An 18311-nucleotide genomic window follows, 5' to 3' on the forward strand; every position below is an offset into this window, starting at 1 on the left:
GCAAGGCGCGTATCCATTCATATTTGAAAACTCAAGTGTGATAGCACCTAAACAAATATAATAGGTACACAAATACAGACACGTGATTTTATTGTAGGGAATACGGAGTGGAACACCTATGCAACCTTCTCTACAAACATGTCTTGGTTGTATTATGTATAGTATTTTTTACGTGTATACGTTGAAAGTTTTTATTCACCATCCAGCCATATACATATTTTTCAATAAGACCTATGCATGCAAACAGACGAGCGATCTGACTTAGAAATGAATTGAATGGCGAACCTACTTAACAATAATTCTATGGTTGCTGCTTGTATTCTAACTAAATGGTAAATTTCGAAGAATCCAACGATTACATATACTCAATGGGTCAGGACCTGAAAACATAGATTCAAGCGTATGAAAACCTGTGCATCGTGCAACTGACACAAAATCTAAAGAAGACCCCTAAGTATAGCGTATTTGACAGCCCCGATATGTTGGTATATCAAAAAAATAGTTGGTCCTTCTTCCTACTTCGCTCTTGGATCATTTGCAGCAGAATTAACGATTGTTTTGGCACCGCCTTTTGAGTATGAGCAGTAAGATTTGTAAAGCCAGTCATCAATTGGCGGCAACGAAATCAAATTCGAGATTTTTTTATAGCTAAAAAGTCACGTCAACAGGGACAAAATCTTGGGACAGGGTCGAATGAATCAAATTTGGTATTTGGCCAAAGCTTATTTTAACACTTGGAACGTCTTGAGCTAGTATCTGCGAGCAATTGTTGTTTATAAACCATCCTCGGCCGTCTGGAGTAGGTGCTAAACCACGATTATGACATGATTTAAGCTTAGGATAAGCTTCTAAAGTTAATATGAACTATATATTATGAAGTGTCTATTACCATTCTAGAAACCTATGGTACCATAGCATCCATCTATTACGTGTGACCATGTCCGGGAATGGTGTTTTTATCATTAGGTGACCATTGCATTTAGAATTTTTGTTTTGGTTGAAGATCGGTTAGTTGTGGGTTCATGCCAAAGGTCACTTACGAGCAATCATTGGCATGGGCGATGCGCAACGTGTGATAATGCGTGTATACAGTGTAAGTGTGACTGTGGTGGTGTTGTTGCTGGTAGATTGACGCGAGAACATCAGCGAGAGCCGAGGGTTATAGGTGAGGTAGAGCGAGCATCTTCGAGTCGTGCATCGGCCAAAAGATCGCTAGTGGATATTACGGAGAATATACGTACATTGAAAACTCCTACTCATCGTTCCAACACCTAATCTAAATGACACACTCACTCGGAAAGTAGTGCAATAGTAACATGAATACAACAGACAATAGTCGTATTAATACGATATCGGATGCGCCGCGTGCGTTTGGATGGCGTAGAAATTAAAGGTAGGCGTTACCTAGTGTGGAAATACCTTCCAAAAATAAAAAGCTGTCAACAGCACATATTCATGATTGGGGATGTATGAGTCAATTCGCGTCTAAAACATTTAACCGCTTGTCCACGATCGTATACCCAGCGGTTCCCAGATCACTTATGTAGGAAGAAACCCCTAAATACACCTGTTGTAATAAGGTCAGATAACTCTAAAGTAATAGAAACTGCTGTAGAAGTATACGACAAAGCTCCAAAGAACTCGCTGAAGATATGCACACCATGGGCAATCTTAGTCAAGGGACCATCTCAGACGAAGATAGATGTTAAGAAGCGGAATAACGATATAACTTTGTCTGGTACGCCGAAAACGTAGCCTATGATGACTTCAAAGTATTAAATGACTAAGGGGAAAGGACTGAGAGTTGTTAAGCACAGTAGGGCCAGGTTCTGTGTGTCAGACCTAGAAACTGCCATCAAATTCATTCTATTTGACGACAATATAAGTCTAATATCGTGGGGAGTAAAGATGTTAGGGATAGGCCCAGATGAAACGATTGTGTATTGACCAGAAGGAATGCCGGTGCAGATGATGCAGAAAGACTATACAACTGTTTTTGTTGATAAAGTAGGCTAAATAGGTCTCTAAATTTTTGAAGATGCTCTTGGCAATAACCAACAACAGCTGAAGAGAGGGAATCTATTTCAAGCGAAGATTCAGGAGAAGTTTTAGAGCGCGATTTAATGAGAGATAACATAGTAGAGGGCAATATTCGACAGGATTACAGACTTGAACCAGAAGAAGGTACCGGTGAAATAAATGACCATGATTTCGAGTTGAAAATGGGATCTGAATATTTGCCGCTGAATTTCAAGTTAATCTTGGGTTTGATCTAGACTATAATAAAGGTGTGACAGCAGAAGAGCTCGTAGGGTACGGCCCCGGTGATCCAGATGATGAATCGACTCGACTGTCCCTGGTGAATGTTTTGAAACAATCCAAACTGTACATCATCTAAGGTCCACGCAACTATAACCGAGAAACGCGGAGAGAAGGCGTTACACCGGTGCAAGACATCGGGCTGATATGCTTGCTACTGCTAAAAGATCTGCGAATACTTTGATATCTTCACATGCTGTTTTATCAAGATGCAGCCGGAATTCATGCTCATCCAGGTGAAGTTAATGTATCCAGATTGCTATTCTTTCCTTGGAGAAATGAAAATAAAGAAAAGTGCGGAGTCTACACGCAAAAGAGATATCGCGAAAGAAAATAAGGAGAGATTAGCAGAAGCAGAAGCAATAGGTAGAGGCGAGGCTTATGATTCTCCCGCTGGGAAGAATGCCCGTAAAATGACAGTATTATGAACACGTTACAGGAAGATGTAGCGATGAAACAGCAGTCGGTTATTACAGTACTGGAAGCTAAATATGCAATAGACGATGGTAGTCGCCTCGACGACTTTCCTGACAATGATAGGATCAAATCGAAGCAATCTTACTGCAAACTAAGGCGAGAAAACATTTATTAGGAGCAGGCTGTAATTGGATCATCCACTGAATGTGAATTCAATGAACTTTGACCATCTGATGACCAGTGTTGCGTCACGTACCACTAATACGAGTTATACAAGTATATATTTTATTGTACGACTAAGGTACTGTGTTCAAGTACGTCCAGAGCCTTAGCATAGACTAATACATACATTTAGTGAGCAGTTATCATGTTTTACGTCACCCAACGTGGATTCAATGAGCTTTCAATGGCCATCGGGTGACAAATTTTGCGCCACGGGCCACTAATACGTGATATACAGGTCTATGCTTCATTGTACGACTAAATTGTTATGTTTAAAGGAGTACTTCTAGAGTCGTAAAACAGTCTAATACGTACATTTGGCGAGCGGCTATCGTGTTTTGCATGTTCTGTAGCGCCTAACTTCCCAGTCTGAAATCCTTGCTACGGTTATGGTTCCAACAGATGAATTGGTCCCATTGTACCTGCTTAATTCGTCTAGCATGATAAAATAGATGGATAAAACATAAAAAGCGTTTATTTTTTCACTATTAATATAGGCTATATATATATATATATATATATATATATATATATAATAGTTTACGGCAATTGTCTTTTTTCCTCGATCAATAAGAAATCGATCACTTGCAATTCAGTACCCCTTACTGACATACTCATCTCGATATTACTATTCCACAGCCAAAATGAATAGCTGCAAGTGTTAGTAGTGCCCCGCAAGGTGACCTCGACTGAGAGGATCCTAAATATTGTAGATATCTATGTCGGTGTCCTTCAGTTTGATTTTACTTTCATATGCTGAATTTGAGCTAGAAGGTACATGGATATATAGATATACAAAGGTACATAGATATATACAGGTATTTGTTAATGATGCGTATCGTGCTATATGTATCCGTATATATGATCCATATGTCCCTTTACCTATCTGGAGCGCAGCATGAATGTTGTGTGTGATGATCATTTTAACGCTCTGGTTGCAGTTACTGCAAATTGATTATCGATGAGCCACATTTTTTTTTCAACAACAGTATTCGATATATTGCAGTTGAAAGTCTACACTACACTACTTTGGGTAATGTGCTTACAATCGCTTTGACTGACTTTATATATGCCTTGATTCAGACGTTAGCAATTGGTATAAATCTCTTCTGGAGAGCTCATAACCATGACCGATGGCGGGAATTCGCACGAGCTCGACGAGTACATCGCTACTTTTACGGAGTGGCTGTAAACTAGAACAAATACATGCTGGTGATGTCCTTGGCGCCAAAAGGGTCCAGGCAGTTCGGACACTTCCTTTGACGAGACTCGTACCGATCCTGCAGAAGAATGAGCAAGTAAACATTAAATAATAATAAAAACTACGGATACGATAGTTAAAACCGATTCAAAGTGCGAGAAATCAATGGCGATCATGTCACGTTTCACTCAACGCATGACCATCACGAGTGCCGTTCAATAAACATTACCAATCCAATATTCATGCGACTTGTGCTTGCAGACTGCGATGAGTATGCATTTTGAACGGGAAGACTCGTGAGTCGTCGATACCGATATTGATACGCAAGAAGTGATTAAAAAACAACCAAAAATGTAGAAACAGATAGTTTTACCTGGGGAGATGCAGCCACAAAGGTGAGAGACGAAATTTATAATCAAATACTTTCATTCAAGTACAAAACCCTAAAACATCTGACCGTAGCAGAAAGCCATGCAACAAACTGATTGTTGAAATAGTACTACAATACATAAATCAAACCCGATATCAGACGGGTACTCGCGATACGAATCGAAAAGTCACTATTTCCCTAAAACGCTAAAATCGATTCCAATAACAACAATATTTTAAAGTACGGGGAAGATAAAGCAACGACAACTGTGTCATAAAAGACTCGATAAGCAAAAGATAGTGGCTAAGCGTAGCAGGAACAAAGGGTCTACTTACCGTGATACAAACATTGCAGAACACATGTTGGCACTTGGTTAGCATGGTGTTCTTTTTCCTCCTCTTGCAAAGTGTGCACATAACCAACTCCTGCAGATAAGAAGTACATCATTGCATTAGTTCTAAGGGCAAAAAAGAGGTTGCGCTGTAGTCGTTGATACGTCGCGGTGACCAACGGGCAATAACATACCATATTTTATAATACAAATATCAATCCAAATGCCCTCATCAATAGCCAACGACTCTACCAGAATTTGACACACAGCTCAGGGGAGAGTTCAGGAATCCTTGTACAAGCACAAATTGTATGTTCGTTTGCACAAAAGAAGAAGCAATCTGACACATCCTCCGCAGAAAGAACACCAACGCCACACCCGATCTTCACACAGCCCGCAACAGAAATTCCTAGGCTTCAAGTGGCGGCAAATGCGTGTGCCTGTTTTCCAGACTGCAAGTGCCTGTTCTACGCCCACTGAGTCAATGTTGGACATCAGAGTACCACGTTGCCCATCATACTGAATAATCTCACCTACTCAAACCAGCCTTTACAGACAACTCAGACGAGTGACTACATATCACGTGACACTGATTAAATGACATTCCGTGGAAAGGTTGTTAACTACGTCACAACTATATATGCAGTGGAATGCCACGGCCGATGGACCTTGTGGAGATGAGGGCAGTGTGATACGTGTTCTACACATACCTTCAAAGACTTAATCTCTTCCTCGAGGACATCTCTTTCGCTAACTTCATCGGATTCTCCATTTGGTCCGGTTCGATTTAACTGCTTCTCCAGCTTATTCTTTTTCTCCTACACAATGCCAGTACAAAGTTTTAATAAACAGGACTCAAGGAATGGCTCAAAAACTGTTAAACGTTTTCACGGTATGCATAGTCATACAAATTCCAGAGATATGCGATTCAAAGACAAAATAAAAATCAACACTGGAAGTACTGCATAAGCACCAAAATCTCGTGCATCGACCCTTGAAGGATTGAGTCATGGGAAAAGAGCAAAAGTTGCTCAAGACCACGTGCCGGCGTGTCGTGTCAGGACATCCTTTCAACGCAAGTCACAGGCACAGGCCTATACATTGGCGTGTCAGGACATCCTTTCAACGCAAATCACAAGCGCAGGCCTATAAACCCTAAATCAACGCAGGTCACAGGTGCAGGCCTATACATTCCGCACGCAAATGAACTGTAAACCAAATCAAAGCGAAAGTAGCGACGTAGACTTGGTTGTCCATTGCGTTGTACGCTACAACGTCATTGCGAACATACCTGGAGGCGGTTCTTTTGATGCTCGATGGTCTGTATTTCCTCATTCTTGGTCTGAACGAGTTTATCTAATTCGTCGGCGCGTGCTTTCTCCTGCAACAAGAGGGACGTGAAGGCAGACACCAAATTAGTATAAGAACTTAAATCAATTGATAACACAACAAAGCATCCAGCATGAGTATAAGTGTGATTCCCTTTGCGCTTACTTACATAGTCACACACAGGGATGCCACTAGCCCCTACAAGATGCAAAATTATATATGTAAAGGTAGAGGTACTCTTTAATCTGTGCACACAACACCTACCTGGGCGAGGAGCAGCTTGACTTCGCACTCCGCTTGCAGCGCCTCAACGGACTTCTTCTTGTGGATGTCCAGGGCCTGTTGTTTGGTCCACGAGTCCTTCTCTAATATTGTTATTTGGTCTTTCATGCTCTGCAGAGGGTTACGAATTGGATATTGTTGGCTTTCGTGTTCTACAGTAATATGACAATCACACACTCGACCTTGACACTTTGAATGCAACCACTACGCAATATACATATTCCAGCTAAAAAATTCCTACATACATACATACAATAAATATAAAAACGGTAATTGCTGGGGCACTACGCACGTAGTCATACCTTGATTCGTTCCTCGAGTGCGCTGACTAATGCGTGCGACGTGTCCACGGTGTGTTTGAGTTGGAGAGCCTTGTTGTCGGCTTCGCTCTTCGCTTCGTTCAGTAACTTGACACTCTGCCGACGAAAAGAAATCCAAAACCGATAAAAATCAGGATCAATTGGAGAGGAATGAATGAAACAGCCTGTTGACGTGGGTATAAAAATTTCAATAAATACTGACAACAAATCGCAGGAGGAAAAGAAGCCAAAAATTTCGGGCGTGCTGGACTTTGCCTTACCACATCTGTTAACGTCTGTGCATGAGAGCGCCAAGATGCAAACAAGTACAGCGTTTTGAGTATAGGCAACTGGTCAGTTTATGTTTTTTTTAACAACTCAACATTCAAATAAATATGAACGGTGTACTACAATCATTCAACACTTCTACTCACACTTCTCGGATATTATGACATGTATAGATATAAACACAAGCTACAGCTAATAGCATTAACAATGAATGTAATGTATTATCCAGGGTCCATACATCCCATCCCCATAACAAAGAGCATCGCATGAAGAGTTATTGGGAATGGCTTACCGCTTCCGTTTTGTTCATTGACGATAGCAACACTACGTTGTTGTCTTCCAGATTGGTGATTTGTTCGAGTAATCGTACATTGTGTTCTTGCACTTCATAATAGGATTTGCTGATAGATTCCATTTCGTTCATGAAAATAGTTATTTCTTCATCCTGTGCGTAGATACGAAAGAAAATATGAGTGAATATGTACAGTATGTAAATGGTTTTAAGTAAAGCCATATGAGAGTTGTGCTTAATTGCTAGAAAAAATACACTTAGAACTACATGATGTCGTATAAATTATATATATACACATGAACATACACATACAAATACATAATATGAACATTCACATAAAACTACATTATGTCGTATAAATTATATACATTTACATGAACATACACTTAGAGCTACATGATATATGTATAAATCAAATATATACATGAACATACACAGAAATACATATTGTACGTACTTAAAATTCATTAGACTTCACATATCCAAATATAGGCAGGTGTCAATCGGGTTGGGAGCCTTAGGTGTTCTGAATGGGAACAGCTGAGTTTTCACTTCCTACCAACAAAACACAAAGTGATGGCCAATGATCACGTGCATCGCAGTTTTACTATGTGTAGATAGATTTCCTGGTAACTCTCTTTGAAACGAGCCTCTGAGGACCAACCACTTCTAGTCGCATATAATATATACACAATGTTTGATGTAGCGTAGCTATACCCAAGTCGTACTGCTGATTGAAAGTGAGTGAGTGAGTGAGCACGCCTATTGCCTTGTGGGCACCTTTAATGCATTTGCAGAGGGTTGAGTCACGGTACCTTGTCCTGGATGGTCTGTTTGAGGGCCTTTTCGGTGGCCTTGTCGAGTTTGCCTGAGCCCCTGTCCCTCTCCTCCTCCTTACATTTGTACAGTCGTTTCTTGAGATCATTGACCTGGTCTATTAATTTGCGCTCGGCCACCAGAGCGTCGCGCGTGCTGTCCTTGAGTTTAGATGTCGACTTATAGACAGTCAACAACGTGTTTACTTCGTTTACCTACAGTACACGGCAGAGTACACCAGAGCACAGATGACATGAGAAAAATACAAGCACACGTGGCGAGAATAAGCACATGCATTGTTAGAACAAAGCAATGAACACATGTTATGAGAAAGAGACAAATGACAGATATCATGAGACATTTCACAGCTGTCTGGCGAAGACTGTTGGCAGATGATAGCAATACATGATCAACAGTACATACGCATACGTTGGCCCACGGGTACAAAGTGGACTATTGTCCGAGGATAGCAATACATGACCAACAGTACATACGCATACGTTAGCCCACGGGTCCACATGGAAATAGACTATTGTCAGAGGATAGCAATACATGATCAACAGTACATACGTACACGTAGTCCCTTGGGTACACATGGAAATGGACAATTGCCCGAGGATAGCAATACATGAACAACAGTACATCGCACACGTTGGCTCACGGGTACACATGGAAATGGACTATTGTCAGAGGATAGCAATACATGACCAACAGTACATACGCATACGTTAGCCCACGGGTCCACATGGAAATAGACTATTGTCAGAGGATAGCAAAACATGAACAACAGTACACACGCATATGTTGGCCCACGGGTACACATGGAAATGGACCATTGTTTGTACAACACATATGATACCTGCGCCGACAAAATGAAACAGCACACCCAAGTGCACCCATCTACACACCAGTAATCCGTACACATGCGGAGACATGCACATATATGCCCATGCGCAAGTATACATTCGGGTAGTGCTGACACTAGCGGCAATAAATGCAATAAAACAGTCATTAATCCAGATATCCATTGACATATCTATATATTTGAGCATATTTTTCATTATAAAACCAACAAAAATCTAGTCAAAACATCATATGAGTATACAAACGAGTTTGGACTAACACACCAATGCAAACATGATAATTATTCAGAATGAGCGTAGAGATATATAAGTGACACTACACATACCTAGAGTTAGGTTTCTACAATATAAATACGCTTGATATTTTAGACAACAAATATACGCAGACGCCGAGGAACTCACAAGCATAAATCCACCAATGGGAGACCATTGGAGTGCTGGTACGCATGTAGATGTACCTTGTTCTTTTCTATTCGCAACTGCTCCTGCAGCTTCTCTATCTCTCGCGATGATGCGCTGGCGCTGCCACTGGCACGCGATTGGTCTTTACTATTACTATTTGTGGTGCTGGTGGGTTTGCTGAGTTTGTCTTCTAATTCGGCATTCTTCTTCTCTTTGCTTTCACGCGTCTTTTGTAAGTCGCTCATCATTATGTTGGTGGCAGACTGCACGTCCAGTACAAACACTTGTTAGTCAGAAAATATGGTATGCAAGTGTACACAAACATGGGATAAACCATACATATTACACGAGATTGCAATATACAGAAAACAGGGTATTGAAATATACAGAAAATATGGGATGAAATATACAGATAACATCTGACAAAATACACTGATAATATTTGCTAAAATAAACAGATAACATTTGATGAAATATACAGACAACATGTGATAAATAAAATTCAGATAACATAGTGATGGAAAATACAGAAAACATGTACTGGAAAATACAGATAACATGGGATTAAAAACAAAGACAATAAGGGATGAAGTATACAGATAACATGGGATTAAATATTAAAAAAGGGATGAAGTATACAGATCTTATACTAACGCGTGGCGTGTAATCATGCCGTACATTAGAACGTATGTCTTTAGTGAACATTAACTGGTCTGAATGGCAAATCTTCGCAGCGAAAAGATTTATTTTCATATCCCCTGACAATAACAGACTGTGCTACGCAGCATCCGGTTGGGCATGGCATTGGGGTGTCGCATTGGCGCTCGCTCCTGATTACACGGTTGTACATATTTGTCACGTAGGCCACCCACGCCTTGTTGCCGCCAACGCGCGGGCGGAAAGTTGTTTTTAACAACACAAGAGTTATTAAATACAGTCGGAACCAACATAAAGCTACCTGCAAGCCCTTCACAACGGACACACACAAACAAATACTCAAGATATAAATTCCCGACAAATGTACGCGATGCATAAATGCGAATGCAGATGACTGCTTGTACGCATTTGCTATGCAGGTTGGCGCTTACTCACCTGCATGCTCTTGATCAGGTCTGTGGTGGCTGTCTTGGTGAATTCGGCCTGCTTGGTGTGTGTCAGCTGTTCGCAATTCCTCCTGAACTTGTCGCGTTCCTGGCGGCACAGAGCCATCTCTTGCTCGTGCTGGAGTATTTCCTTTGCATGTTTCTCACGCAAGTCCATCAACGCAACCTGCCACAGGAGAACCAACACAAACCACCATGAGAAACTAATAATGCACGGCCCATGAGAAACTAACAATACAGAAAACAGGCGAACCATTACAAACAACCATGAGAAACTAATAATACACAAAACAGGCGAACCATTACAAACAACCATGAGAAACTAATAATACACAAAACAGGCGAACCTATACAAACAACCATGAGAAACTAATAATACACAAAACAGGCGAACCATTACAAACAACCATGAGAAACTAATAATACACAAAAACAGGAGAACCTATACAAACAACCATGAGAAACTAATAATACACAAAAACAGGAGAACCTATACAAACAACCATGAGAAACTAATAATACACAAATCTAGAGCACCAATACAAACCACCATGGGAAACTAACAATACACAAAACAGGAGAACCACCACAAAAAATAATAATACACAGACCATGAGAAACTAATGATACACAAATCTGGAGCACCAACACAAACCACCATGAGAAACAAATGACGTAACACAAAACAGGAGAAAATCCACAAACCACCATGAGAAACCAATTACGTATCATGGGTCAGGTTTGTTTGTGTGTGCGTGAGTTCTACGGGGCGAAGAAATTTAATTTAATTTTTAAGACCAAGACTCATGATCCTTGAAATACCATATCAGCAACAGCAAATAATGCAACACAACATGAGAATCACCCTCTCTCACACATTATATACGCAGATCCACACACCTCGCCCATTTCAAAGTCGGTGCGTCGGTTGGTGGTCATCTGCTGCACTTCGGTCTGGGCGCGCTCGTATGTGCGCGTGAGATCGGTTAGCTGCTTGGACACCGCCGCCAACTGCGCCAGCACCACGCGATACCTGGGACTGCCCGTGATCTGCTTCTCCGGTACTTTCACCACCCGCAGCCTGTCCAATTCCGTCATGATTTTGGACCGTTCTGTCCTCAGTTGTTCTATCTCGGCTAGGCGTTTGGCACTCTCTTGCAGAGCGTCTGTGTATTTCTGCTGCATTTCGTCGGAGGCGAGAGTAGCAGTGTCGCTGCCCGTCTTCGTGTCTGTGTGGCGCAAGTAAAACCACAGATAAGCTGAATACAGCGAGTACAAGTGTATCAAGTCATCGACAGGGATAGTTATGGAGGGCAAGGATTCACACCCACACACATGAATATTACTCAAATAAAACATACCATACTGAGTTAATGATACCGAACAGACTTATCCCCAATACGCAAAGCAGAGAGGGCACGTGTACCTCGAAAAAGAAAGTGACAGCCCCTACAAAGAACATCTAATAACACTTGTCAATGCAACCATATGCTTGCGTAAGCGATATCACACGCTGCTGAGAGCGGACAGCTATCATCCACACGCATATAAACTGCCTAGGATGCGTATTTGATAGTCCGCGAGTGTGTCTCCCTATCTTGCAACGTGTTCGTCTGGTGTAAACCATAAACCATTACCACAACACTCTTCTGCTGCTGTGCATCACTCTGTAATGACGCTTCAGCTGTCCTTTTGTCATGCTACTAGTTAACCGATGCCGTATTGTGCTGCTGTTCATAGGTATGATCTTACCGTGGACTGTATTAATATGCTGTGTCCATTATGGCTGTCTTTTGTTCTTGTTGTTATTTTGCGTGTGAGGTGTAGTCGTACTGCGCAACTACCACACAAACACACGCAACCATGCTGTGCTATAGTGCGTTGAGGGGCCTATTGATTCGAAACCCAATACACAGAGTATCGTGCCTTGTCGCACAGAGCCACTACTGTGGTGTGCAATGGAGACCACGTGCTTGCCGAGACGCCATGTTGCGGCACCAGTCGCTACATAACTCGCCCGCCCAGACATTTGAGATGGCCTACTGACCGCATGTCTATAACACCATGTCCGCAAGTGCCTCGTCACATGTGCAGGCAGCTGTAGTGTGTTGTCTGTGCGCTTTGGTTGGCACTGTCGGGCGTGGTGTGCCATTGCCTTCCCTTGTGTTGCACGGTGTCATGTAGACGGCTAGTTGCGGCCTTCCCGCAGTGTGTCTTGGGGTACTTCTTTGCCCACCGCATTTCTCTTTTGTCGTGGGATTTCTTTTATTTGTTGTATTGTTTTGTCCAATGTGTTTCCATGTTATGTGTATGTTGCGCGATGTAATGTGTTGATGTCGATGTTGTATTGTGGTGTGTTGATTTGTGTTCTCTGGTACGTATGACGCATAGTCTTGACCACAGAAATTCGATACTGCACAGCTCCGTTGAATGACAATCATTCGTTTTAGGGTTTTGGGTTAAAACCCTAAAACGGCCGAAATCCACACAACACGAATATACACACTTGAAATACTGACAGCGAGAATATACTGCGCCATGAAGCCCAGCTATTGAGATCACAATGTAATGCACATATAGTCCGCATCAGTCGAATGCGCAACACACGAGTACATACTTTCGGGAGCCTTGTAAATAGAAACACACGCAAGCAATTAAAACACGCTGTCCCCGCGCACACGTTTCTGTACACACACATACACACAAGAATATTGGCACGTGTTTGCTACACACGCACACGCGTACCTTTGGTGTCGACATCGGCGTTGTCGTGCTTGATTGCGCGTGCATCGGCGTCGTGCTTGGCCTGCGTGTCGCGTTCCCTGCCTCTGGCGTCGGCGTCATCCTTGATCTGCTGCGTGAGCTTCCTGACCTGTCGGTACAGCGTCTCCTTCTCGTCCAGCAGAGTGTCTATGCGCTGCTCATACCCTTCCTTGCCGTTTTCGGCGGCCGTGGTGACCTCTCTGACGCGGTGCAGCTCTTCTATGGCGTGGCGTGTCTTGGCCTCAAACGCGTTGACTTGCTCGCGCAGTGTGCGGTTGTGGGTGTGTAGTTGTTCGTTGTCTTTGCGGATGGTATCGAATGCCTCAGCGTCTTCAAATTGTTCCCGTAGCAGCTCGTACAGCTTGTAGTTGGCCAGCGACTGCTCCTCTATCTGTGTGATGATCTGCGCCACAAGGTCACGACTCGCGGTGCATTTACCTGCAAGGAACGACACAGAGGTAGGATATACTAGTCAACAACAGCGCAGAGGAAGTACACACATGCACAACCAGTGCGACGCATACATCACAAATCTATGCAGATCTATGCAGGGACTAGCATAGGGTGTGCGAGCTATATATATACGCACATGTATCGCTTGGTAACTCCGCAGTAATGCAGCTGTTGTATATGGCGTACAGTGAATAAGTATTCATCTGCACTGGAAACGACGCAGCAAAGCTGCCATGCCATATATATAAATAACAACATAACCCCAAATACCAGTGTACCACGAAGCACCCTAGAAAAAAAAAGTATACATCTGTATACATATAGCTTCACGCAAGTACACATATACGTCCATATATGTTTAAAAACCATGCACGACAACACACAATGTATGCACCAATCTATTTCCTAACACCATATGATCTTTGTTGTACTCTTTCGTGTGCTGGACGGCCTGCTAGTCGTCACCGTAAACACTAACAGCGCCCTCATGCACACACAGAACTATCAGCACCCGACTGCAGACGCAGGTGTTAGTAGCTGCCCGTGCCGTGTATTCCCGTCTACAGTCTTTCGCTGGGGTGTTCTACGCATGCGATGTTTGCTGCCTATATCCGTCGTTTGCCCCTCGTTCGCTGCGTGTGACTCCCCGTGTTCACTATTTTCACTATATATAGCCCGTGATGTATCCTGTACTTTGCGCCACCCAATTTTTAACAGCAGTATATGCTGCGCATCAACATATCCAATCCCCCCCGGGCGGAGTCTGCATCACCTATGGACGACATCTCTGCGGTCAGGGTTCACCTCTCGTGCGTGCCCTGCTACGTTCACTCGGTGTGCTGTCTGTGCTGCCGTATGCCTGAGTGCCCATACGCATCTGTCGCATACTTTCATGACAATGCTTCTATTGCCATACTCAGTTTTAACCCTAAACCCTAATCGATCTCCGTTCTTTGAGCCCCACACAGTCACAGATGCCTCTTTCAGACTACTGCGTCAGCCTTTGCGTACGACAATACACACCAACTCTCGGGATGTCCCACACGTAAGTAGTATGTCACCTCGGGGTGGCGTATGCGCCGTTGTTGTCTCATTACTATGCCAACATCGGCTAGAGATGTGCCCAAGACCGTTGCGTGCTGCTCTTCTCGGCCAAGCTAACACAGTCAGGTGAATGCGACACACACCGCTGTGTGCATTTGTTGCCAGTATCGCTCACTCCGCCTTGTGAAGTAGTGTGCAGTAGTTTCTCATCCGCCGTGTTGTGTGTATATGTGCATGTCATCGGAATGTATAATAGGTTCCGTGTCCCGCTGGTTGCATTCGATGTTCTTTCGCACATTGTGGAGACGTGTCATTACTCCTTAGACGTAGAAGCTGTCAGTGCAAGCTCTTATACCAACAAGCACCGATGAAACACCGAATACTATATATATATATATATAACACATTGGTTAGCTACACGAATCCATACACATTCCAAACACCATTGACGGCAACACTATTATGCAGCAAAACTATACCAACAACAACACGCGCTCATACACTGAATACAGGTACCATCGCATCTGACATAGACCACTCGCTTACCAAGCAACACGTCCTCTCGCATATTGTCTGTGCCTTCATGCAGCTTGAGCTCGCCAATGTACTTGCTGACGGCGTTGGAATACTTGTCTGGCTCCAGGTCTTCAGGCGTGGCCTTAGGATTGATTTTTGCGTATTGCGCTAACAGGTCCATGCTCAAGGATTCCCAGTGGCCTTCAATCACCCCCACGGCGTGTTCTAAACGGTTCACCTGTGGGTGAAATAAATCCATCCGATTCAAGTACCAACATGATCAGCACTCTACTAAACACTTACATCGTATTTGTAACCACATGTAATGGCCGAGGCGAATTAATTGAGAACTTCGTATTGAGTATTCGTTATAGTCGCCCCTCGTCAGCAGATGATTCATTGGATATAGTTAAACGTAAACACACAGAGTGAGCCACCAACCAACCAAATCGATGCGAACACACGGTTCGTATACTGGTGCACTTGACTGATTGTCCACAAGCGCATTTACGACTAGTGCTGCGGCAGCCCACTGCAATTCACGGTGTATCGCCTGTTCACCTATATGCGAAACTCAGAAGATTCGGAGCGAGTGTATAAAACTGATCACGTGAATAAAACTGATCACATGCAGTGTAAAAAACCGAACTACATATAGTTATTGTAAAAGCCGGATTGTACCAATGCTGTATAGCTGAATTCATCGATGGTATCATCCTATCATTGCGGCAACGTAAAGCAAGTCAAACTATTGCACCGCCATCACACACGAAGGTTGAATCAACTACCTTCTTGACCTGCATCTTGTACCGTGTCTCCGCTGCCTGTAACTCAGTTTTCTGGAATCCGATCTTTAATACCAGTTGCTTTTTCTTGTGTGTGCCGATGTCTATGCCCGCCCATTCTTCTGGTTCCTCTGGGGTGGCGTCCTGGGGCATATCTTCCAGTCCAGTCACCGACCTACTACTCAGCTTGACTCTGTCTTCGCGCTTAACACCAGGTGCACCACTTTCACTTTTAACCTCGTGATTTACATCTCTCTTTTCTGCCGTGTTTGTGCTGGTTGAATTCTTTGCGTTCTTCTTCGATGCTGTAGGTGAGCTACGCTTAGGAGAATTAGAACTACCACTCTGCGACATCATCAACGCGCGTTTGGAGGGGGGCATGTGCGAGAAGTCCGACCTCTCCCGCTTGCGAGGTGGATCGCTCCCGGTACCCTCCATAGCCAGTGCAGAGAACAACGCCACTCACTGCTATTGATGGCATGTACCTTGTATAGTTATGGTGGCGCCGTATTGTGTAGATTCACATAATAATAACTGTCGGCGATGATGGCTTTCCCGTTGCACCTGACTGGAGTCTATTTTAGTTTTATTTATTTATTACTAGCCGAACCCTGAGCTCCCGTGAGTCCTGCGTCAAGAAGGGTGTGCTTGGTCTTGCGAAGGCTATTGCACCGCCGGAGACTGTCGGCGAGGTTTGCGATGTTTGCGGACGGCAAGTCTATTCCACACTGTATAGGGCGTTTATAGGCTGGCTCCTGATATGTGGTAGGCCGGTGGTATATAAACTCTCTGGGTTGTCGGCAAGGAAAACAGAGAGTACGTAAATGGAGTCACTTGGCTTCCCATGGCTATGTTTTGCCTGAAAGAATAGATTTACGCCTTTTCGAAAAAACGTAATATTCATCAGCAGTTCGGTATGTACTGAGGGCACCGGTTGAACTTCTTCGAGACCCCAAAGTTGTGACCTCCTTAAATTCCCGGCACTTATATTTCGGATTCAGATTTTATGTACTACTTTGGAGTACGTTTTCGCTTTCAGCGCTTTTTTTAAATAGTAGACCGGTACGATATGAATCGTGTAAATCATGAAAACGTATAGCAAAGAATATATTTTAGCATTTTCAGTTTCTGTAGGTATTGCGACTGTGACGAATATTGTTTTACCCGCCACAGTCCACAGCTCTGCGCGGTTTTTTATATCACTGTCGTGTCAATTTTGGAATTCAGGGCAAAACCAACTATACCAAAAATTGGACCCCATGGCCCTAAATTTGTAGTGGATTGTATATAGATGTACTCTGCTGGTCCGTGATTTTCGGTCGAGTATTCTAAGTGCACTCCCGAAGTATCGTAGAAATGGTCCAGATATTGAAATGGGTGCAATTGTCTTTTTTGAATCTTTGGGTTTCTGCGGTGGCTAGTGGATCTTGATTGGCGAGCGCAGTCTAGCACTTTTCCCTGGACACAGCTTGAGCTGGACAGATGTGTGAACCGAATAGCGACCGATAATGCACACGTAATCTGAATATGCCAATAGCCTCCAGAAAGCGTCAACGCACTCTTACACATATCCATTACTTATAAATACAAATAGTTAACCGGTGTTGATTAATGCAGCAGACCGGAAACCCCTACCACGCGGAGAGTCGAGTTCACAATACTCCCATGGTACGTGCATCATTTCATACTGTCAGTGTTAGTGATACCTTATTTGCGTATGTTCGTCCCTGTGTGATTATAGTGACAACTTCACTCATGTCTATATTACATGAAAAACAATTTTACCCCGACATAATTGACGTCAGGGCAACAAATGGGGTCATTGTAAATGGAACGGTTATTTATAGATACCGCCATTCTGGACTTAAGTACAGTTGTATTCAATTCTACCTCAGAATGACGTCGACGCCACAGCTTGCAACCCCACAGGGCGAATTATTATTTGCACAGCTCACCTGAATAGTATTGTAGGGCGTTCTTTATTGGCATGAACAATTACCACAACAGCAAGATTATTTAAAACTAACGATAAATGAATATACACACAGTCACACATGTAGACACAAACACACACACGCGCGCGCACACCATATATATATATATATATTTATACTTATATATATATATACATACATACATATACATACACACACACACACACACACACATATATATATATATATATATATATATTATTATTATATATATATATATAT

The 18311-nt window shown here is 42.9% G+C and overlaps 1 protein-coding gene across 1 annotated transcript; it reads right to left on the reverse strand.

The window, feature by feature from the left end:
* Positions 1-3867: 3867 nt before the first annotated feature.
* SARC_03985 (hypothetical protein) lies at positions 3868-16653 on the reverse strand. Its single transcript, XM_014302236.1, has 14 exons — positions 16099-16653; positions 15341-15548; positions 13280-13735; positions 11435-11763; positions 10524-10700; positions 9488-9694; positions 8166-8381; positions 7351-7503; positions 6774-6887; positions 6454-6582; positions 6152-6241; positions 5571-5678; positions 4865-4954; positions 3868-4238 (listed from the first exon to the last, which is right to left on the reverse strand). Exons 1-14 carry the CDS (start codon positions 16531-16533, stop codon positions 4152-4154), a joined length of 2799 nt encoding a protein of 932 aa, XP_014157711.1. The 5' UTR covers positions 16534-16653; the 3' UTR covers positions 3868-4151.
* Between the last annotated feature and the right edge of the window lie 1658 nt (positions 16654-18311).

Source organism: Sphaeroforma arctica (assembly GCF_001186125.1).
Source record: "Sphaeroforma arctica JP610 unplaced genomic scaffold supercont1.213, whole genome shotgun sequence".
Lineage (NCBI taxonomy): Eukaryota > Ichthyosporea > Ichthyophonida > Sphaeroforma > Sphaeroforma arctica.

Coding starts and splice junctions, on each gene's coding strand:
- SARC_03985 (XM_014302236.1), bottom strand. CDS start 16,533: ATGGAGGGTACCGGGAGCGATCCACCTCGCAAGCGGGAGAGGTCGGAC. Junction 15,549..16,098: donor ACAAGATGCAGGTCAAGAAG/GTAGTTGATTCA, acceptor TTTCACCCACAG/GTGAACCGTTTAGAACACGC. Junction 13,736..15,340: donor GCGAGAGGACGTGTTGCTTG/GTAAGCGAGTGG, acceptor CGTTCCTTGCAG/GTAAATGCACCGCGAGTCGT.